At 38.3% G+C, this 24,238-nt stretch overlaps 1 protein-coding gene across 4 annotated transcripts; it reads left to right on the forward strand.

The window, feature by feature from the left end:
- Positions 1 to 23,973, forward strand: ASPA (aspartoacylase). 4 transcript variants are annotated; one of them, XM_038548543.1, is made up of 8 exons: positions 1 to 82; positions 3,013 to 3,050; positions 5,037 to 5,298; positions 8,719 to 8,914; positions 10,374 to 10,467; positions 14,203 to 14,310; positions 18,521 to 18,630; positions 22,420 to 23,973. In XM_038548543.1, exons 3-8 carry the CDS (start codon positions 5,063 to 5,065, stop codon positions 22,615 to 22,617), a joined length of 942 nt encoding a protein of 313 aa, XP_038404471.1. In that variant the 5' UTR covers positions 1 to 82; positions 3,013 to 3,050; positions 5,037 to 5,062; the 3' UTR covers positions 22,618 to 23,973. The 4 variants fall into 4 exon arrangements, with proteins under 4 accessions (XP_038404471.1, XP_038404470.1, XP_038404472.1 ...); XM_038548542.1 differs by lacking the exon at positions 1 to 82 and adding an exon at positions 130 to 487; XM_038548544.1 differs by lacking the exons at positions 1 to 82; positions 3,013 to 3,050 and having other exon boundaries at positions 4,895 to 5,298; positions 14,209 to 14,310.
- The last annotated feature ends 265 nt before the right edge of the window (positions 23,974 to 24,238 follow it).

Genomic DNA, 24,238 nt, shown 5'->3' on the forward strand with positions numbered 1-24,238 from the left:
CGCAGGCGCGCCGCTACCCGCGCCTCCAACTGCGCAGGCGCAGGGGCCACCTGGCACAATGGCGCCGCCCTGTCTGTGGAGGGTGAGAAAGCCACCTGCCCCCCACTCTCGGGAACGAGAACGTTAGCGCACCTGCCCCTCCCATTTCGCACGTGTGAGGCCCTCGGCGCAGGAAAGGCCCTAGGGACAGACCCGTTCTGTTGGCCGCTGTGCCGTACCCGGGCCTGCTCGCCCAACACTCAGCGCACACACATTTTTATAGGTTCTAGACATCCGTTTTTAAGACGCTGGGAGTTCGCCCAGAAAAGAATAACTCAAAGGCCTCAAAACCAGGTCATAGGGTTTGCTTGACCTTGCTTGGGCAGGGCTTGGAATTAAAGTCGCTTGGAGTCCGGTGGGAGAGCTGAGGCCTGGGTCTAGGGGACGGCCTGCCAATCCGCCCACCCGAGGGCAGTCAGGAAGGCTGGGCCTGCGCTGCGCGAGCACGGTGAGGAGAACCGGCACGGAGACCCGGGAGAGCGAGCAGCGCGGTGCAGGGACCGTGGGGCTCCTCCACGCCCCCACCTCCCCCCACCCCCGGCAGATGGTCACTTGCCGGCCCCCTGCTCTTGGCTAGTTATTTACCTCCTCTAATCCTCTATCTCCCTTCTCAGTAAAACAGCAATAACTAATCAAAACCGCCCTCAAAGTGTTAGGAGTATTAAGAGTCTTGGCACACAGTAAATGTCCAAGAAATGTTAACCCTTTTTAAGTCAAACAGTAGCTGCTATCTTCTGAATACCTACTATAGGCCAGAAATGGTCATCTTAGCTCTGTCTGGAGTCAAAGGTCATATTTTGTTGTTACTATAACTTTTGACCATTTGAAGACTGGGGTGGGTGAATGAAAACGTGCAGAGGGTCTAGAGATGAAAGGAAGGTTATCTGCACAGGCCTTGGACTATGAAACCATGAGGCGTATTGGTACAGTTGACCCTTTAACAACACAGGTTTGAACTGGGCAGGTCCAGTTATACATGGATTTTTTAGAGTGCAGCACTGCACATGTCTTTTCTCTCTCACAATTTTCTTTTTTTCTTCTTTTTTTAAGAGAAATAGAAAAATAAGGGAATTTTTTTTATTTTTATAGATTGTTTAATTTAATTTAATTTTTTATTGGAGTTCAATTTGCCAACATATAGCATAACACCCAGTGCTCATCCCATCAAGTGCCCCCCTCAGTGCCCGTCACCCCGTCACCCCTCACCCCCCACCCACCCCCCTTTCCACCACCCCTTGTTCCTTTCCCAGAGTTAGGAGTCTCTCATGTTCTGTCTCCCTCCCTGATATTTCCCACTCATTTTCTCTCCTTTCCCCTTTATTCCCTTTCACTATTTTTTATATTCCCCAAATGAATTTTCTTAATGACATTTTTTCCCTCAGCTTACTATTTATTATACAAAATATGTATATGTATATATACCTTACCACTGGTAAGGCTTCTAATGAACAACAGTCTGTTAGTAATTTAAGTTGTTGGGGAGTCAAAAGGTATACAAGGATTTTCAAGTGCTTGGAGGTCAGCACTCCTAACCCTTGCCTGTTGGAGGGTCAACTTTTGTAAGATTAGGTCAATGGAGAGGGGTGGAGGGATGGGGTAACTTGGTGATGAACACCAAGGAGGGCATGAGATGTAATGAGCACTGGTTTTATAGAAGACTGATGAATCACTGAACTCTACTTCTAAAACCAGTAAGATAGTATATGTTAATTAATTGAATTTAATAAAAAATTGTTTAAATAATGAGATTAGGTCAAAAGAAGGAGAATGAGGGGCACATTGGTGTTTCAGGTGGTTAAGCATTGGTCTCTTGATTGCAGCTCAGGTCATGATCTCAGGGTTGTGAAATCAAGCCCCATATCAGGTTCCCAGCTGTGTGTGGAGCCTGCTTAAGATTCTCTATCTCCTTCTCCCTCTGCCCCATCGTCCTCTCTTAAAAAAAAAAAAAAAAAAAAAAAAGCAGAAGGAGAATGAGTATGAATGCCAAACTAAGGAATAAAGTTGAAGGAAGTGTGTGTGTCTTCATTTAATTTGGAAAAGAAAAGATTTCACATAATAAAATTTCTGAAAAGACTTGTTAGTTGTCATGATTCCAAAGAGGAGATTTTTTTTAAAAAATGAGTAAAAGCTTTAGGGAAGCAGGTTTTGACCTGATATATACATATACACGCATAGCCCACACACTCACACACCCCCAAAATGGATTTCTCATTTAAAAGAAAATACTTTAAGCCCGCTATGAGCAGCATGCTGGGCCACATCTGTCAGGACTACAGACATGAGCAATGTGGAATCTTTACTAAGAGTGTATAAACTTGTCTGTTTTATCCCCTATCTTGCTCTGGTTGCATTTATTTATTTTCATCTGAAAAGTTGATCAGGATGGATGACAGCAAGAGAGCCACAGAAGAAGGAAAAAGTTTAAATAGAGTAGTTTGATTACATGACTGCTGGACAATTGCATTATGTATGAGACACTTTATATGTGATATTGGAGAGAAGATCCTCCGTATCCCCTAGTCATACCATTTTGTAAATGAAATCTTAAATATGTCTCCCACAAAACTTTTTGTATAAATTTATTGGATGACCAAGACTATGAAAAAATTATTCTCCCTGTGTTTTATATTACATTATTTTACTAATAAATCAGCCACCACCTTCCCTACAAAGCATTTGTATTGCTAGAAATTATTAGGCTTATTCTTTTAAATACTTAGTACATTAAATACTCAACCTAATAGTGAAATGGTGATAACTAGAAAGGGTTCCACTTTGTATGTTATCAGTTCTTTGAATTCTCAAAAAATAATTAGACTAATAAAAATTTGTAGATTTTGTAGGACTAAAAAATTTAGTGTGCTTTGGGAAACAGGGAGTTAAAAATCTTTTGGAAGTTAACTTGGTATAAGAGTATGAAAAGCCTCTGGTGCTCTAGTTCTAAGGAAATGCTCTCCTTTTTTTCTAATAAAGCTTTCCGCAGAAGACAAACTCTGTACACAATAAACAAGGTAAGTATAGGACAGAATTACTGCAATTAATTAACTCTCAACAAACTTGTTCATTTTGACATGTAAGGGAAACTTTATTTATGAATGTTGAATGTGCTTCAAAGTGCTGATCTGTTAAAATTCCATAAAACAAGCCATGAAATGCAGGTCATTTGTGCCAGTTACGAGTAAATAGCCAAGGCAGCATTTCCAGAGAGACTAGGGCAAAGGACAGAACTAAATACAATCAGCAGAAGAGAAACAAAACATTATCAAGTGTTAATAATTCACCATAGTTACAACTCTTAAAACCAAAGTAAACAATACAACTATCATTTGTTTATATGTAGGCTTGTTTTCAGCATCTCTACCCTGAAGTGTTCGGTGTACTTTGATGTGGATAGAAAGTCAAGGCTACAGGGGCTTTTTCTTAGGTTAGAATAGTAATTTTAATGTGTAAATTTAGATTTCATTACGTTGTTTGCTCCTTCTCTGCATTATAATCTCTTAAAGGAGTAATATAAGGATGAGTTTATTAAATATAATGAAATATTCACATTTTGTATTCTCCAGCATGTGTTTTGTTTGTGTGCTTGTTTGTCTCCTGAGCACACTGTAGTAACTGTTTATGTGAATTCCAAAAGAGAAAAATTAGAACTTTGGGGAAGTCCAAAAATAACAGGAAGCATCCTGTTCTGTAAAAAACACTGGGCTTAGAATCAGAAAACTTGGGTCCCAGGCCCAGATTTCTCCTGGTAGCTGAGAGACTTTTCCCTTAGCACTACAATGGGAATGTCAATACCCAACCACCCTATCTTAGAAAGTGAATATATGAAGAAACTGAGATAACATGTGGGAAATGTTGTTAAAAATGAAACTTCTCTGTGGTTGTAATGTATTATTCCTGTTGTACCCCTATCAGACAATCCGGCATTACTAGTACATAGTATTTCCAGTACCTGAACGTATTTGACTTTCTGGATGGTTGAGCATGAAATCAAATCCAATTTAGCTGAGTCATTTCTCCAAAGGGATGTAATCATCTTAGTATTCTGGATAGTTCCCCTAATAAAACCCCCTACTGAGTAACACATCCCAGTGAAAAGTCTGCTCTGCCAGTAAATTAGACTGTGTATTATAATAAACTCATAATTTGGTTAGTATATACAGCATGCCCCAAGACATTTTCAGGTATTACACAGGCCTGAAAATTACTCCCTGCTGCTTTTCCTTTAGTATTAAGGCAAACAGTGAGGAAGAATCCTAAAGAAATTGACAGAATTACCACAAACTTCATCAGAAGCAAATTAAAGCATATTTCGAAGTAGATTTCTAGGTCCTAGGGATCATTTATTTGGTTCTTGTATCTCTGACCATGAAAAGGCATACTGAAAGAAACAATGCTGCTTCCATAGGAGGCCCTTAGGACCTGCCTTTGGCTGTTTTATGGAGGTGAGATTCAAATGCCCTCCGATATGAAAAGGATCTGAACTCATTTCAGAGAAGAAATATTTTTAAATGTGAGTGGAAACATAAATAACAAATAATAGCATGCATATTATTAGCCACTTCTTTATTTTTATACATTTTTTAAACTTTTTAATTTTTGAGGATTAGAAAGGTATAAACTATTTTTACTATTACAAGTGGTCATAGAAGCACCAGTAGGGGACATTCTAGCTGAAAGGAAAACAGAATTTTTGTATTAGTATGAGATGCTAATTTATTATTGCATTTAGATCTACTGACCATGTGAGGGAGTAAGAAGTTAAACAGCTGTATCTAGTTCATCTCTGCATATTTTAATCCAAATATGGTAAAGGGCAGGGCTAAAGAAGGGAGTGTCCCTATAATAAACAGGGCTCAGAACTTGTGATAGAATATTAAATTATTCTCCACTCAAGAGAACTCTGCACTTTGCACTTTGGTTAAAGTCTCATTTGGATTTAAATTTCTAAACTTTTCTTAAGAAATTAAGTTTTATTTGATCTCTTTTCTGAATTGCAGAAATCAGACAAAACTACTTGATAAAAATGACTTCTTATCATGTTACTGAAGATCCTATTAAAAAGGTTGCTATCTTTGGAGGAACTCACGGGAATGAATTAACAGGAGTATTTCTAGTTAAGCACTGGCTGGAGAATGACACTGAGATTCAGAGAACAGGGCTGGAGGTAAAACCATTTATTACCAACCCAAGAGCAGTGAAGAAGTGTACCAGATATATTGACTGTGACCTGAATCGAGTTTTTGATCCTGAAAATCTTGGGTAAGGCTACATTTTGTGTTGTATGCATAGGTGCATGTATGGGTATGTGTGTGAAAAGTGGTATATGTGAATGAGAACATGTATGGGTAGCACATGATATACATGCCCGTACATATAATCACTGTTGTGAATAAGATCACTTTCACTTTTAATCATACTCCGCTATGAATTACTCAGCTATGTAAACTGGGCATTCACATGCTCTTTTATAAACTTTTCACAACGTAAGACAATTCTTAACTGATTTTCTTTTTGAATGCATTCTGTATAGACGGAGACAATAAATAATAATGGCTTTTATTTTTAAACCGTATCTTTAAAGAAACAGATCAAATAGTCTTTTGTAATTTATTAGTGTTTTGCCACTATGCTTGCGTACATATTTGTTAGCTTTCTAGGTGGTTGACTACTATTTTTTAATGCAACTAAGACACTTTACCTGCATTTTCTGAACTTAAATTGCAGCTGGTTTATAATACGTTGCACACAGTGTATGCAATAGTAACACTCTAGGTATTATTCATAACACATAGTATAAATAATATTATTTCCCCTTTGCTTACATCTTTATAGCTCTTAGTGTAGATATATAGGGCTGTTAGTATTTGCTTTTTACCACTTTCTTTTATTTACCTAAAAATATTATTAAACACCTACTCTTCACGGGGCACTGTGCGAGGTACCATGGGAGTACAAGGCTATGTACAAAATGGTTTCTGCCCACAACAAGTTGGAAGACAACCAAGGTAGAAGATGTGCAAAGGAGCAACTAACACAGCACGGATTTAAGTACCCATTTTCTAATAAACACTTCAGTTTAGAGTTTCTTAAATTTAATCTCACAGCTGATGAAAATATGGTTACTACTTTTAGTACAAATATGCCTCACTTTATGAAATAGAGGTTTTCTAGAGAAAAGTATACATTAGTTATGTTTTGTGAAACAAATATTTTTACTAGCATACATTTAAATTTCAGGAATGCTTTATCTTCATGACTGAGGTATGTCGATACAATTAAGGTTTATCTGGTCACCTAAAATAGGTTTTAACTAGCTCTTATATTACAAAAATTTGTTGAAGAATAACTCGTTTAGTTAGCATGTTAACTTCTCAAATAATTCTGAAATGGACTGGGGTGAGTTTTCTTACTATAACCACTCAATAGTATGCATTGTCTTTCTCTTTTTTTTTTTTTGGTAAGATTTTATTTATTTGAGAGAGAGAGAAAGAAAGAGAGAGAGTACAAGCAGGGTGAGGAGCAGAGGGAGAAGCAGACTCCCTGCCAAGCAGGGAGCCCAATGCAGGGCTCCATCCTGGGACTCTGGGATCATGACCTGAGCCAATGGCAGATGCTTCACTGACTGAGCCACCCAGATGCCCTAATAGTATGCATTTTCAGTGAGAGCAGTCTTTTAAATTTACTTTCTAGTTCTTATACTTCAACACTATTCAGAGGCTAGACAGTTCTCTCTCAGAGTGATTCTGAAAGTTACAGAATAGATAAGTTAATTCCCTTCTCTTGTCTTCCCTCTCAAATTTACTCCTTTCCCTATATTCACCATCTCAGTGATGTCACCAGTACCCATCAAATCCCCCATGGAAATCAACTTGAAACCTTCCCTGTTCCTCAAGCCCTGTGTCTAGTAAGTTACCAAATCTTCCCATTTATTCAAGTATTGAATATTTTGCAAATCCAATCTTCCTCTTCATTTTAACTTCCTTAGTTTATTTCTTCTGTGGACAGTTAGAGTAGCTTCCTAAAGAATCTCTGTATCTCGCCTTACTCCAATCCTTCCCGCCATTGACTCTCGTAGCAGAGAGATCATCCTAACCAGACAGATCTTATCATGCCTGTCTCCAGTTGCAAATTCTTAAAAATCTACTATCCAGTGTAGATTTAAGTAACTTGGTATTGCTGTTATGACTTTTAGGATCCTGCCCCTACCTATTGTTTCAGCTTCATCTCTTGGGACTCCCCCTATGAAACCCCAGGCAGGAGAATGCAGTGTCCATTATCTTTCAAGACTCTAAGCCTTAGCTCTAAGCAACTGGGCGGCTAGTGATGCCATTTATTCACACAAGGAAGAATTAGAAGCAAATCAATTGAAGGTAGAGTAATCTAGTACAGTTTTTTCATGAATTAACATTTAAAATTCATATCTAGGTGCACTTGGGTGGCTCAGTTGGTTGGGCGGCTGAGTCTTGATTTTGGCTTAAGTCATCTCAGGGTCCTGGGATTGAGCCCCACATTGGGGGGGTCCATGCTCAGCAGGGAGCCTGCTTGAGACTCTCTCTTTCCCTCTCCCTCAGCCCCTCCCTCCCCTCTAAAATAAATAAATAAATCTTAAAAACATTAAAATGCATATCTATCCATTAGGAACTATGTTTGGTTGCATATAATAAAACCTGAAAACAGTGGCTTAAATAAATGTTTTCTTTTCTTTTTTTTCTTTTTTTTTTTTTTTTTACAAATAAATGCACAGGTTGGAAGTCCAGAGCTGGTTGCAGTGGTTCAATAATATCATTAGTATCACAGGTCTCTTCTATCTTCCCACTGCACAATCCTTGTATGTAGCCTTTGTCCTCATAGTTTTGCTTTACAGTCAAAAATGGCCGTTCCACCTTCTTGATTGCATTTCAGTCAGGAATTACCCAGGTTCAAACTGTAGGGCTCTTGAAGATACTAGCAAAAATGAGAAACAGAAAGAGATGGAATTACAGAGAAGTGGTTGAATTTAATCCTTGTTTAATGAGGAAAAATAAACTTAAATCACCATCATGTACAGTAAGAAAAAGTGTATCCTAAAGATTAAGGGGAGGTAGAGACTTATTTGAGAATTCGATAAAAACTTATCCCAGAAAAAGAATATATATGCATATGCCTGCAAATTTCTGCATTTTCTTAGAGTTTACAGACTTTGTAAAGTTTGCCGTGGGCCACTAGTAGTCCCTGACCTCGGTTAGAATCCCTAATTAGATAACATGATCACCTAAGCTTGACTATTTTTGTGCAGTAGAAAATTAGCTACAGGACAAAAAAAAAATTATGTGTGTGCTTGATAATCTAGCTCTATAAAATAGCCCAATACACATAACATTTTAAAAATTATTAAGTTAATGAATGAATTTTGTTCAACATTGAAGTCGAATGGCAAATTCTATTTGAAATGCCCTTTCTGGGATCAGCCACATAAATGAACTATTGTTATGAGCATACCAATGCACCATTACATAAAACCACATGGAGAAAAAAAAGGAATTTTTTATTTATGAAGTTTTCAAATAAGTTTCTACTTTCCTTACAGATTTTTTATATTAAAGTTTTGGCAACTGGCTCCTGATACACTGTGTTCTTATTGTATATTTATGTTATCTTAGCCACAGATGTTGTTAATCTTCTTCTTTCTCCTAATAACAGCAAAAAAGTGTCAAAGGATTTACCATATGAAGTGAGAAGGGCTCAAGAAATAAATCATTTATTTGGCCCAAAAGACAATGAAGATTCCTATGACATTATTTTTGACCTTCACAACACTACTTCTAACATGGGGTGCACTCTTATTCTTGAAGATTCCAGGAATGACCTTTTAATTCAAATGTTTCATTACATTAAGGTAATGTCAATGTTATTAATTTATAAGTTAGCATAGTTCCTGTACTTTTTAGTCAATTATAAGATGCTGAACAACCAGAAAAGGGTCAGAAGAAGGGGTCCAGGAGAGATGAGGGAGTAGGAGGGGCACCAGAATAAAGGCAGTGTTGACAGGCAGAAACAAAGGTGAGGAAATGAGTAAAATAATACATAGAATAAATAAAATAACAAGATAGTTGTGGATACTTGAGTCTTTAAAATTATAAATCTTTTATCCAGATAGCCACCAAATCATAGGCTATTTGGTAAAATTAATACCAACATTTAAAATGGTGTGGTTGAAGTAGCTCAATTCTAGTTCTAGGAAGCTCAAGAAATAGTCACTTACTGTTGACTAAAGGCCAGTGATAGAAAGAAGTGGCTCTTTTTAGTTCTACCCTTGTCTGCATTTGATCCTGATACCCCGACACACATCTGTTCTTCCAGTACTTCGTAAAGCTAATCATTTTAAGGCTCAGAAATTTACAAGATGAAAAATTCAGCAATCCTATAGCTAGCAAAAAAATGCTAGAAAAAATAACAACCAAGGAAAACCACAAATAATGAAATATATGTCTATTTCTATGTAATGGATTCTCTTCTTTCCAGAGGACTAGTCTAGTTTAGTGAAAAGAGTTTGATCCATGTAGCCAGGAGAATTTAGGCTTATAATCCTTGCTTTCTCATTCACTAACCTTGGACAAGACACCCCACTCCAAAACCTTGCCTTCCTTGTTGTATAAAATGGGCATTATAGCAACACTTACCCATATGGCTGTTAAAAGCCTTAAATAAGTTAAAGTATTTAAAGCATTTAGCCTCACACCTAGCAGATAGTAAAAAATAATCGTTATTTCTGTTTCCCCTTGAGTTCTGGTGGGAGTAGTAGTTCTGGTGGGAGCTCATAATGCAGCAACTCTTTGTTGCTCATTAAAGGAAGAATCGAATGCTCCAGTTGCCAGGCATAGAAGCAGCATGGCTGACGTCACCAAAACCTGGAAGCATATCTTGAATTCTCATTCAGATAAGTGGAGATGGGGGAATTCACCTAACATCTGCACAGACCTGGACTATAGGGGTAGAAACAAAATTCTTTATGTGACCAATATGAGGCTAAAAACTGTAACCAGTGGTGAAAACAAAAATAACCAAATCCATTCAGAAGGAAAATTTATTTCATATTCTTTGATCATGGTCCTTGAGAATTATTTAATGTACCTGCTATCAGAAAGCTATGCAGAATTCAATTTCATATGTCATTCACTACTGTGTTTTCAAAGCAATAATAACAGCATTGAATCTTAGAGTGTTTCATAAAGCTGTCTTACTAATCTTAGTTGATGTAGTAAAACATATTGAAGGCATTATTGACTCTCTAGTGGCAAAGAGAACAAAGTGTATGGTCTTTACATAATAAGAAAGATGTTTTAAATTCTTTTCAGACTTCTTTGGCTCCATTACCCTGCTATGTTTATCTTATTGAGCATCCTTCCCTCAAATATGCAACCACTCGTTCTATAGCCAAGTATCCTGTTGGTAAGTCATATTTCCCATTGTCACAATTGCACAAAATACATCCTATGTGAAACTCTGAGAAAATTATTTCTTGAAGAATATTTATAGTTACCTTGCTTATCATTATGGCCTTATAACTGTCAAGTAATAAGCAGACTAACTCCAGGCAGGCTCTAACTATATCAGATTTCCTCAATTTCATTGAACATCTTTCTACATTCCAGGAGAGAAATAGTGAGCTGAGGAAATTTGAATCTTTATAATGTTCAGTAAACATGCCTACCTTTTGTGCCTAAAAAGAGATTATTTCTGTCTTCCAAGACTGTTCACTATACAAACACTCTTGAAAAATAAGCTGGAACCAAGGCAGTCAGTGTCTTGCTGGCAAGACATGCAGAAACACAAAAGACCCACGAAAATTTTTCTCTCAACATTCCTCTTAGGCACCTGATTTGCAGTCACGTCTCCCACTAACTGTTTGCTATCCATTCACTTGTTTGCCCTGTCAGTTTCTAGGCTGTGAATTCACCTTTGCCTTCTAGCAACTTCCAACATGGAGGCTTGCACAGACAGTCTCTTTTATCTATATTCCACTCTCTTCCTGAGTGACCTGCTAGTGTAATTGTTTGCAGACTATACTATAGTAATTAAAATTGCTGTCACATCTTAAAATATTTTTGTTAGATCTCAAATGATTTTAACCAAGAGCAATTTTATTTATTTATTTTTATTTATTTTTTATTGGTGTTCAATTTACTAACATACAGAATAACCCCCAGTGCCCAAGAGCAATTTAATTTGAAAACAAGTTGTCAGGGTAGCCAGGGTGGCTCAACGGTTTAGCGCCACCTTCAGCCCAGGGCGTGATCCTGGAGATTCGGGATCCAGTCCGCGTCCGGCTCCCTTCATGGAGCCTGCTTCTCCCTCTGACTGTGTCTCTGCCTCTCTCTCTCTCTCTCTCTCTCTCTGCCTTTCTCTCTGTGTCTCTCATGAATAAATAAATAAAATCTTAAAAAAAAGTCAAACAATGTAAACAAATTTATTTTAAAAAAAGAATTTATAGTTATCTTGGTTATTCAATTGTTGATAATTTGGTGCAAAATCAGGGATCTCTTGGGGTAAGCTAAATATTCACACATAGGTAATTATTTGAAACAAACCAAATGCTTAGCAATAAAGAATAGAGGTCTTGTTTCTGGGACACCAAAAAAATCAAAAGATTTCTGCACTTTGAAACGCAGTCTTGGTCTATGATATTTGTGGGGTGATGCTGCTCTTAACCAAAACAAATACCTACCGATATGTTTGGGCCTGAAAAATAGAGCAAAACCTTTCAAACATTTCAATATGAGAGAGTATTATGATCATCATAAATAATTAGAAATATTGTATGTTCTCCCTGTAACTTTGCTATTTTATTTGGAATATTTTTATACCATCCATTCATTGGGGGAAAAATACTTAATGATCAGAGAGAAACAATCTCCAACTCAACATTTTATAATATACCCAAAACTGTTGCCCCATACAAATTTACTTTAGCTTCTACTAGCCTCCGACAAGGACCACCTTTGCATTCTATTGCCAAGGCAGCTGAAATGTTGCAGGATCATTCTAGATAAACTTTATTATAGAAAGAAGCAGTTTGCTGCAGCCAGCCGCTCCTAGAATCTTCTTCAGTTTCTGTTTCTGTCTCTCACCTGTGCATTGGCGCACACACACATGCACACACACACACACACACACACACACACACAAATGGAAGAGAAACTAGACAGAGTCTTCTACTAACTCTCCCAGATCCATCATGGCCTCATTTGAGACTCAGAAGATTTACTCTTATGACCATTACTTCTTTAGCTCCACTCAGACTATGCTGTGGCCATTTTCTACAAATTTAAACATTTTTCTCTGATACAGGATCTTGTGTCAAAGTTAATTGCTGGTTTAGAAAATATGGCAACCCTATTATATTTCACTCACAATCAGAAAGGAAAAAACCCTTTAATAACTGACTCTGCTGGGTAAGACACCCACTCTTACCCATCATATCTGCTCTCCACATAGGACTGCCCACACCACACCTTCTATCTCACAAATGGCTTAAGCAGGGATCCCTGGGTGGCGCAGAGGTTTGGCGCCTGCCTTTGGCCCAGGGCGTGATCCTGGAGACCTGGGATTGAATCCCACATGGGGCTCCCAGTGCATGGAGCCTGCTTCTCCCTCTGCCTGTGTCTCTGCCTCTCTCTCTCTCTCTCTCTCTGTGTGTGTGTGTGTGTGTGACTATCATAAATAAATAAAAATCAAAAAAAATTAAAAAAAACAAATGGCTTAAGCAATAAAATAAATTTATTATTTTATCTAATAGCTCAACAGCATTATGAGGGGGTAGGTTCTTTTTATCTTTCTAGTCTACCATCTTTAGCACCATTTTTTTTTAAGCAATCCATGGCCACAAGATGCCCACTGTAATTTTAGGCATCATATGCCAACAAGACAGTATCTAGTGGGTTTAAGAAAGTTCTTAGGAACTCCCCTCACAAACCTTCTGTTGTAACCATTTGTCAAAACCAGGTCACATATCCATTCTCAATAACTAGGGTACTGGGAGTACTGTGATGACTTATATTACTCACATTTACACCTGAGCTGGAGAAAAGTGCCCTTACCTGGAAGATTGGATTCTCAACCAAAATCAGGACTCTGTTAGAAAGGGGGAAGGTGGAATGGCTTTTGGATTGGCAACTAACAATGTCTTCCACAACATATCCTTGAATACATTTTTGCATGTCTGTACAAATCATTTATACACAAGATGCATACCTCGGCCACACTTAACACTACATGCTTAAACATAGTCGAAACGTGTATACAAGAAAGCTAAGCACAACAAATAAAAAAATGAAGATCAAATACAGAAAAGTTTTGTGAATTAAGAAATAAAAGAAGTGGGTGAAAATAAAATGGACAAAAGGAATGTATATGAATACATATGAATTGAGTGAAAGAGAATGAATGATTTTATACTTGGTCAATGGTTTAAAAGTAGAGAAGGTAAGAACTAGAAGGATGACTGTATGGGAGACTGGAACAGGAGGGGAGTGACTAAATATTTCATTTAGAGGAAGAGTATTTTGTAGATATTAGGATGGATTGGGTTTGGAGTGAAAAGAAATGGATACAAATCCATTCTAAGGAAAACTAACACTATTGCACTATCATGTCAGGATGGGTTGTTATGCTAAGGGCAAGATTGTTGCTCTAGGGTCACATAGATTGTCATGTTGACTTACATCCATGGCTCTAGATTTCTGTGACTTAAATGGATGACTTTCTTCCTGTCAAAACTAAGGAATAGGTCTATGACAGTTTCTCTTTGTGTCCACCAATTATTTTGTCAATATAAATTTGTCTACTCCAGTTACGTTTTCAATATTATGATATTTAAATATTTTGACAATATTTAAGGAAATTTAAAGAAAAATGACCCCAAAGTTTTACTACTCTAATATAATTCTTTGATATTTTTCCATGATCTCTCCCAGTCTTAGTTCACTATGCTCATAACATGTACATGTAAATGTTCTGCTTTTATTTTTTGCCTAACATTGTCTCAAATATTTCCTGTGATGCTACATGGTCTACCTTTCTAATAATTTTAATGATAGGATCATAGATCTTGATATATTAAAATGCTCAACTTTATAATATATTGTAATACTTATATAAATGTGACTATTTCCCCTCTGTACCGAGGTATAGAAGTTGGTCCCCAACCTCAAGGGGTTCTGAGAGCTGATATTTTGGATCAAATGAGAAAAATGATTAAGTATGCTCTTGATTTTATACATAATTTCAATGAAGGTAAGTAGGAGGTAGGAATTGTTTCCTTGTTAGTGTGTATGTGTATAAATAAATCAGAAAAAAAGAGCTGGAATGAGCACACATAGTGACTTAATCACTAAACATTGAAATAGCAATTGTCAAATTTGCCATGATCATGATAATAGATGCTTTTTAAAAATGTTATTCACTTCAGCCATTCCTCAATGACTAGAATAGACACATTTAAGAAAAGCAACTACCAGATAAAGCTCCCCAAATAAAATTCTCATTTTCCTACTAATTTCCAGTACAAATGTCCATTAAACATATGAAAGGTGTCCAATATCACTAGTAATCAGAGAAATGCAAATTAAAATGAGAAACTATTCTCTCCCATTAGAGTGAAAAAATATGAAAATCTGATAATATTAACTGTTGGTAAGGGCATAGGAAAAGAGGGTGCTCTCATCTATGCTAGTATAAATTGGTAAGGACACTTTAGAGAGAATTTTTACAGCATCAACTTTTTGAAATGCACAAATCCTATGACCCAGCAATTCCATATCTCAAAGAAACACAAGCACATGGATACCCAATAGGTCATATGCAAGGGTGGGTATCAGCTTCACTAGTAAGAGGAAAACAATATAAATGACCTGAATATTGATCCATCGGTGAGCAATTCAATAAACTAATGTGGAAAGATCTTCAAAATACATTGTTAATTACAGAAAGCAAGCTACAGACCAAAACATGCAGCATACCAATTTTCTTCAGAATAATAATGATAAATGCTTACTAGAATACTTATATATATGCTAATGCACAGGAAAAGTCCTAGAAGAAAACACACCAAACTGGTAACAGTGATTACTGGGGAGGGGAGGAAAAAACAGGTTAATTTTGTTCTGTTTTGAAGTGAATGATGCATTCATGTGTTATTTGTGTAATTAAAAAATAATTAAATGAGGCTGATGGTGGAGTGATATATGGAACTCTACTATCTGCTCATTTATTTGGTAAACCTAAAACTTCAGGAAAAGGTCTATTAATTACTAAAAATAAATTTACTTTAAATTTTTAAAATAAGGTGTAATTTTTTTGTTTTTAGAATAAGGTGTAATTAAAATAAAACCAAAGAGACCTGAAACTAATATAACACTGTATATTAACTATCCTGGAATTAAAATTTAAAAAATTTAATAAAACTTTTAAAACTTAAAAAAAATTATTTAAAGAGAGAAAGAGAGAGACTATGTAAATAATTATTCCAGAAGGCTGAATTGAAATTATTGTGGAGTGGGTCATTATAGAGACAAAGCTGGAGAAGAGTTCAGTGTCATGGGGCATTTAATTCCTTAACGGTAGATTGTGCACCCTATTGCAATCACAGGAATTTCTTCTGTACTTGGGAATCTTTTGACTCCAAAGTCATAAAGACTGAAAATCAGCTTTTTACCATCTTTATCTGAGAAGAGGGTCTATAGTCTCAAATAGACCTGGTGTTGGGAAGGCAACCACTAATTCACAAGAAACCCTTCAAATAATAAGTGTGGGACTACAATATGTTAAGAAATTATGTATCCAGGTAGAAGGCCACAGATCTGAATGGGAAAACATGGTTTCCAAATCACAATCCATAGACTTCTACCCCAGGGGTTGGGGATCTCTTGCTATTCTAAGAGCTCTGGGACATTCCAGGACAGTAGCTCCAGAGCAGTTCTGTTTTTTTGCTCTTTCCTATAACATTTCACTTAAGCAAAGGATTCTGCAGTTCAAAAATTTTAAACCACTATTAATTTTGACTTTCTAGTTTGGTGGATTTTTAACTAACATGGAAAGAGCACCATAATCCAAAGAATGCTGACAAAGGGATAACCACCTAGAGAAAAATCTCTAGAAATGTGCAGAAGAGCTCCATCCTTGACTCTGTGCTACTCAAAACTATTAGTAAGTTGGATAAAGATATATGTGACATACTTATATATAAATGAAAAGTGGCAGGAAGCTTGCAGGAAAATATCCAGGGTCAAAAGGTGGACCCAAAAAGTCCTGACAATTTTTAACAGTTGCCCAAAGCAAATGTTTTAAGTTAAGTACATTTCAGGTGTAAAGTTTGCTTTTATGTTTAAAAAAAAAGGGATCCCTGGGTGGCGCAGCGGTTTGGTGCCTGCCTTTGGCCCAGGGCGCGATCCTGGAGACCCGGGATCGAATCCCACGTCGGGCTCCCGGTGCATGGAGCCTGCTTCTCCCTCGGCCTGTGTCTCTGCCTCTCTCTCTCTCTCTCTCTCTGTGACTATCATGAATAAATAAATAAAATCTTTAAAAAAAAAAAAAAAGCCCAGAATAAAGGAGATGATGGTCTCTCTTCTGCATTGAATAAACATCACTTGGGGAACTGTGAATAAATTCTGAGTCCATATTTCAGGAGGAGCATCTATGAACTAGAGGTAGGCCAAGGAGAAAATTGAGAATGCTAAAGAGTTTGAAAACCGTAATAAGAATAATCCCTAAGACGTGCATAAAACTTCAGTTTACAAAGCACCTTCCCATACAAGCTCATGAATGTGACCACATATGAATAGTGAATAAGAGTGTTCAGACTGGCAAAAGAAGACTTTATATTAGAGTTTTAGAAGTACTATATTGGAAAACAATTAGATGTTTTCTGTGACTCTGAGGGCAGAATAGAATCAGTGGGATAAAGTTACCTAGAAACCGAAATTTCTAATTAACAATGCTAACAATGGAATGGACCACACTTTGTGAGGCTGTCCAAGCCAGAGTAAGATGACCACTTGGCTGGAAAGATATAGAGAAGACTCAAGCACTGATGAAGTTGGGCATTTGAGGCTCCTTTGAACTCTGAGATTTGAAGTAGCAAAAACATGCTCCTTTGTATTCTAGCACTTTTTCCTTTCCTCCCATGGACCTTCTACTTTAAGGAGATGACACCTAATAAGTTTCCATCTTCACCTGGAGAATGGGGTAGATTGTAAAAATGGCCACAAATTGTTCCCTGAGTCTGTGCTTTTACAATGTGGTGTTTTAGATCCTTCTACCAAGAAATGAAGTCTATTTCCCTACCTGCTGAATCTGGCGTGGCTGCGTTATGTGTTTTGTGCCACAGGAGAAATGTGAAAAGGACTTGTGCGCTAGAGCTTACTCTCTTGCTCCCCTTAGGCACCCTGTACTGCCAGTACGTGGGTCAGCCTCGCCTAGCCTCACCTGCTGAATAATGGGAGGTGATGAAGCAAAGAACTCAGACACCCTAGCTCCAGCTGACAGCCTGTCGAATGCCAGACATGAGAGTAAGACATCATAGGTCATCCAGCCCCCAGCTGACCTGCCAGCACATCACAAATGCATGAGCAAGCCAGTCAGAAATCAGCAAGCCAGCCTAAACCGGATGAACTACCCAAACAACCCGCAGAACCATGAGCTAAATTGAAGGTCACCATATGACACCACCGAGTTCTGGGGTAGTGTGTGAAGCAGCAAAAGCTAAAGGATACAGAAGCAATCACAGGATCTCCACAGTCCAATCCTGGCTGCGCTTTCTGCTCTAAAGACAAAAGAAGATTTTCCTTTGAGTTGCAAACATAGTACAGTATCGGGTCGTCCTGGTTGCTCAGAGTTGTCTGACATACATGTAAACTACTCCTTTTCCAAGTTTCTGGCCGTTGGGCTGTTTAATGTTGCTGCATCTTTGGAAGTAGGACCCCACTATTGGCAGGCTGCGTGCATTCTGAGGTCTCACAATACTTAGTTAAGAGAGATGGGGCCTGCTGCTGAAGTCATCTAACCTGCCGGAAATCCTCCTGAGGTTCTATGATCATAGAATGTCAGAGTTGGAAGGGCCTCCAAGATAAGGCAGTTCAAAACTTTCATTGGACAGGTGAAGAAAGTGAGCCTCAAGAAGGGAAGCATCTTGCTTGAGATTGCACAGCTAGGTTAAAGCCTGGGTATCCTGACTCCCATCCTAGCCTCCCTTTCTCCTACACTGGCTTCTCAAGTTCTGTTTTCTACATCTATCCTTTAGTGTGTTTGTGCACAGTGTACTAATAGAAATAGTTTGAGAACTTCTTTTGGTCAAATGTTGTTTATGAATATCCTTAACTAACATGGTATGTTCTTCCTGTAGTTGTCTATCTTCATTGTTTGGTTGCTGTTGTTCCCTAAAGTGTCAACTTCCTTTTTTTCAAGAAGCATTTTTAGTCACTAATTATACATATTGTTTTCACCATAGGAAAAGAATTTCCTCCTTGTGCTATTGAAGTCTATAAAATAATGGAGAAAGTTGACTATCCCAGGAATGAAAATGGAGATATTGCTGCTCTGATCCACCCTAATCTGCAGGTAGCATTTGCTGTTTTTTTGTTTAACATTCAAAATAATGAGACCCAACTTTCAAAAAGAACTTTATTTTTTTAAAGACTTTATTCATGAGAGACACAGAGAGAGAGGCAGAGACACAGGCAGAGGGAGAAGCAGGCTCCATGCAGGGAGCCCAATGCAGGACCCAATCCTGGGACTCCAGAATCATGACCTGAGCCAAAGGCAGACGCTCAACCACTTAGCCACCCAGATGTCCCCAAATAGAACTTTACACCTTATAATCCATTTTGCATACATTAGCACATTTGGGTACTCAAAAACACTGCAGTGTAGGTAGAGTATTCAGACCTTCATTCAGTAAATGTTTATCGAGTAGAGCTTGGGCTAACTCTGGGGATACATCTGCGCACATGGCCTATACTCTTGTGGTATTTATGGTATTGATATCCCAAACTCTAAACTGTGGTTTTGGAAAACAAGATAACCAGATGCTATACCAGAATAATGAGGTAGAAAGGAAGGGGTCTGACAAGGCCTCTCAGGGAAGGTGAAATTCCTGCCCATTGCACTTGGAATTATTTTATCTATTTAAACACAAGAAAACTGAGGCTGACAGAGGCTTCCAGTTATGGTATGAATCAATCGTGGGATAAAAGGCACAGCACAGGGAATATAGTCAGTGGAGGTGTGATAGGGCTATATCATGGCAGATGATAGCTACACTTGCAGTGAGCAGAGCAGAAGGTATAAACTATGTTGTACACCTGAAACTAATGTAACATTGTAAGTCAACTACACTCAAAAAAAAAAAAAAAGAAAGAAAGAAAGAAAGAAAGAAAGAAAGAAAGAAAGAAAGAAAGAAAAGAAAACAGAGGTTCAGAAATTAGATCTTTCCCGTAGTCATACAGCTATCAGTGGCAGATCCAGAACTAATGTTCTTTGCAGTTGACCACGTTGCTGCCACCTCCTTGTGATCAGCACTGAATAAGTTAGAGCAAAACACTCAGAACCTCTTTCTTTGCAGTGTTTTCCGCCAGCATTCCTCACTTTCCTCAGAACCCCAGTATCTCTTCCTTGTCTTGTTTGATCAATTATTGGATAATTAAGGGAGAACAAAAGGCTCTTGGGAGGGTGTCAGAGGTTTAAATCTGGAAAAGGTAAATGTAGAAAAAAGGAGGAGCAAGGATTCCAAAACCTAAAACATCTGTTCCCATCGTGAGTCCCCTACTCACCCTCAGACATCAGAGATGGAAGAGACCTGGCGAGTTATCTAGTCTGGGGCTTTCAACTCTGGCTCTACATGCCTAGAGAGCCTTTGAGACATAATGGTGCCAGGATCCCACTCAGATCATCTGATCTTATTGGCCTGGGTAATCGAGGTAGAAAGCCACTGATCCAGACTTACAACTTAATAAAGTAGCCTGCCCTAAAAATACAGACAAGTGGAGCAAATTGTGCTTTGTGGCTTAGTGGGATCCAGGTAGAAACCAGAAGAAGGGGCACAGTGATTTAAAGGAAAGAAAGATAAAGATTGAGGGAGAGAGAGAGGAAGCACTACAGGTAACAAAAATAGCAAGCACAGAAACAGGCCAAGATGTAGGTGTCATAACTGGCTACAGCACAGGATTTTTGTTTTTGATATTTGTATTCCTCAATGATCCTTGAAGAGTATAAAAATCATGCTGTAGAGGCTGAGAAGTGAGGCAGAGATCAGTAACAAACAGGGTTAGTAGTAGATCTTGAAAGGAAGGATGGTATTGATCCAACCAAACAAGTGATTCATTAATTATTGCAATAAGTATATTTGAATGACTGCTAAGCCTGTTCTGGGCCCCAAGATTCCAGATAGACAAGGTCCCTCACAGAGCTTGCATACTAATCAGGGGAGAACAGAGCATGAATAAATAAACAACACATAAACCAGATCATTTCAAATTGTAATGAGTACTATAAGAGAAATAACAGAGTAATAGAGCCTAACAGAGGGTTCCTGTTAGATGGAATGGTCTGAAAGAGCTCCGTCTGAGATGACAGCTTTGAATCTGGAACCTGAACCATGAGAAGTCAGCCACTTGGAAGACAAGTCCAAAGGCCCTAAGGCTGGAACAGACTTGGTGTGTTTGAGGAACAGCAAGACCAATGTCAATGGAGAGTAGGGAATGAACAGAGAGGACAGTAGACTCTGGAGCTAGAGACACAGTCCAGGTTTTGCTCTAAGAGTGATGGGGTTCTCAATCAGGGATGTTCACTGGAGTGATCTAGAGGATAGACCCCCAAAGGCTTGGAACCTGTTACAAAAGCTACCAAAGCAGTGCTTCTCAAACTTGCGCTGCAGGAGAATCACATGAGGAGCTTTGAAAACATCTTGATTGCCAGGTCCCATCCCCAGAGATTCTGATTTAATTCATCAAGGTGGACACAGGAAATGCATTAGGTTCACCGGGTGATGTTCATGTGGCTTAGGTTTGGGTAGCCCTGCACACCCTTGGAATTCCCACAGGTGTGGCAAAGAAGCAGCGTCACTTGTTCTAGAAGCACATCTCTGGCTGAAAATCACTGCTCCAGAGAAGTTTCCAACACACTGTCCTGAGGAATCACCTGGGGCTGTAAAACACAAAACCAACCAATAGTGACCTATAAATAAGTAGTGTGAGGGTAGCGAAGGAGGCGTGTGGTAGAACCATGCACCTTCGTTACATATTGTATGATTACCTGACTCTATTTTATGCCTATGTCTGAACTCATAGAGCTATGCAAAAAATGAATAAATTTTACCGTATGTAAATTTTGAAATAACTTTTTTTTAATTAATGATGCCTGAGCCCTGCCCTTGAGATGCTGATTTCATGCATCTGTAATGCACCCAGCCCCTCTACTAATCTATATTTTTTAAACATCCCAAGTGATTACAATGTGCAGTCACGGTTGAGAAAATTGCCATAATGCAGTGTTGCCCAAATTTTAATGTTGTGCCTGTGAATCTCTGGGGATTTGTTAACGTGAAGATTTTGATTTAGTAAGTTTGCAGTGGGGAGTAAAATTGTGCTTTTCTAGTAAACTCCCAGGTGCTGCTGGGAAATGTTAAAAGTACAAACTCTGAGGCCCTACCCCTGCCCTATAGAATCTGAATCTGCGTTTTAACAAAATCCATACACCATCTGCAAACATGTCAGAGTTTGGGAAAGACTGGTTTAGGGTTCCTGTGATGTGACATCATTAGTGCGTGAGGGTTCAACGGTCCAGATCCCTAATGCGAGACCTTTCCGATAACTCAGTTGTTACCACGGGGTACATTCACCTTATCTTAGACTTGCCCCAGCCCATCCCCGCCTCCCCTCTGGAGCTCCAACCAAATAGAATCCCTTTGCAGGCAGGCATAATGGTACACACCCCAGCAGTATAATGTCCAGCACACTAAAGGCTCTTAAATGGATATTTCCTAAATTTTGCTGAACAGAATTCAACTTCAGCTAGCAAGAGATAGAATATACACTTTGGGAGACGCACATTTAGTTTTGCCCTTTAATATTCTACTGCCTTTGACAACATTTAAGGCAAATTTGGTATTGAAGCAAACTCTAATTACACGTATCAGTTATAAAAATTAAATGGGCAACTCTTACAACTGCTGCCCAGATTAATGGCTCAGTCTCAGCTCAGAACACTCATGTGCTTCCCAACACATCTCTCAGGCATCTCCTTTTTTATACAATGCTATAATTTGTTATTTGTCTAGAGCCCAACTTAAGACTTTAAAAGCAAGAGGGAAGACCCAAATGTAACTTATATATTTTAATTGTTTCCTGAAAGGATCAAGACTGGAAACCGCTGCACCCTGGGGATCCTGTGTTTTTAACTCTTGAGGGAAAGAGTATTCCATTGGGCGGAGACAGTACTGTGTACCCAGTATTTGTAAATGAGGCCGCATATTATGAAAAGAAAGAAGCTTTCGCAAAGACAACCAAACTAATCCTCAATGCAAGAAGTATTCGCTCCTCTTTACATTAGGAATCGTTTCTTACTTACCTGTTATACAGTATCTTGAAAAGTTTGTAAGCTCCTGAAGGCAGGATTGTTCTTTATTCAACTACATACCCATAGCACCTAGTCCAGTGCCTTGCACACAGTGGGCATTCGGCAAATTTTCTGAATGAATGAGAAATTAATGAGTATCTTTTAAAAGTATCATACTAGGTACATTGCTTATTCAAAGAGGTGCATTTCTCATTTCTGTATAGCTCCTTCTATATCATACTTTGATAGTTTAAAATTCTGAATAAACCGCTTCTAAATTCAAATTTCAAAATTGAAATGGATACTATATAAAAATTATTAATTTGAGCATAGAATTAAATGTGTTTTCATATTACTAACTTGAGCATAGAATTAAATGTGTTTTCTAGTAATGTATAAGTGCTACTGGAAACTAATGATGCAGACTTGCTATTTTTAAATTTTTCACATTTGAATTAATGATAATGTATTAAGTACCCATCTGTCAACTTTAGCAATAGTTGTGATATCCGTAGGAGATTTTTAATTGTTCTTTTGAAGATGAAATGTGAACAAGAAATGAGGGCTGATTTATAAAGGTGACATTAGGGGCTAAATCAAGAAACTGAATGGTCCTTTGACCACAGACAGTGACCTACACAAAGCACCGCTGCTCTGACATGGTCTTGTTCTGCATTGACCTCAGGGAGTGAGGAGCCTCCTCCAAGACATCTCACACGCCTCTTGGGAAGCTAACATTCCTTCCCAACCTGTATGCATATTTCTTCCAACTGTTACTTCTCATTTTGAGGGAATGCATTTGTCCTTGTTCCCAGCCAACATGTGAGGAAGTCTTTGGGCTCCTGTAGCATAGGTGGTAAAGACAGAAATAGCAGAGGGCAGCAGACACTAGTGGAAGTGTGACCCAAACTCATGTCTCTGGTTCAACATGCATTCTTTCAAGAAAGCGCCCATGATCGAAATGGCCAAATCCCTCCCTGTCACCATTCTTCTCCTCAAAGGTCTTTGGGCTGAAACAGGGCCTCTGTCACCCTCCAGTCCCTGCAGGAGCCTCCCTTGCCTCCTCTCCTAGGCCCCAGTGGCCAAGTAAAGAGAGTTTTTATTGTATGATTTGGACCCCAAGGAACCCATGTTTATGGTTTCAAATGTATGTACTAAGATCATACTAATGTTGTCCGAAGCAAAGATATATGTAAATATCTCGTTCCTCCAGAGTGAACAAACGCCATTAAGCTAATTTCATTTTCATATTCAGTGTTTTATAAAATACAAGTAAGCTCTTTCTCAGCACCAATATTTTTGTACTGTGACAAAATGATTTTTATTGCAATAAACTCTCTTCCTTCTGAATTCTGAAGTTAAAGTTCAATTTATCAGTGAGCTTTTGCACAGAACAAGTTTTACCAATCTTCCTTCAAGATTTTACCAATTTTCCTTCTCCTACTGCAAAAGTTCATGTTTTACGTCCGAGTCCAATTTTTCTGGGTCAGTTTTTTCCAGACGTAAACATTGGCAAGAATGCTTTACTCTTCCATCAAACTTTAGTCACCTATAAAATTCACAACATAAGGTCTTAATTCCTCTGGCTCAATATTTACAGTATTCAGTTTCTGGT

This window comes from Canis lupus, chromosome 9, assembly GCF_011100685.1.
Source record: "Canis lupus familiaris isolate Mischka breed German Shepherd chromosome 9, alternate assembly UU_Cfam_GSD_1.0, whole genome shotgun sequence".
NCBI lineage: Eukaryota > Metazoa > Chordata > Mammalia > Carnivora > Canidae > Canis > Canis lupus.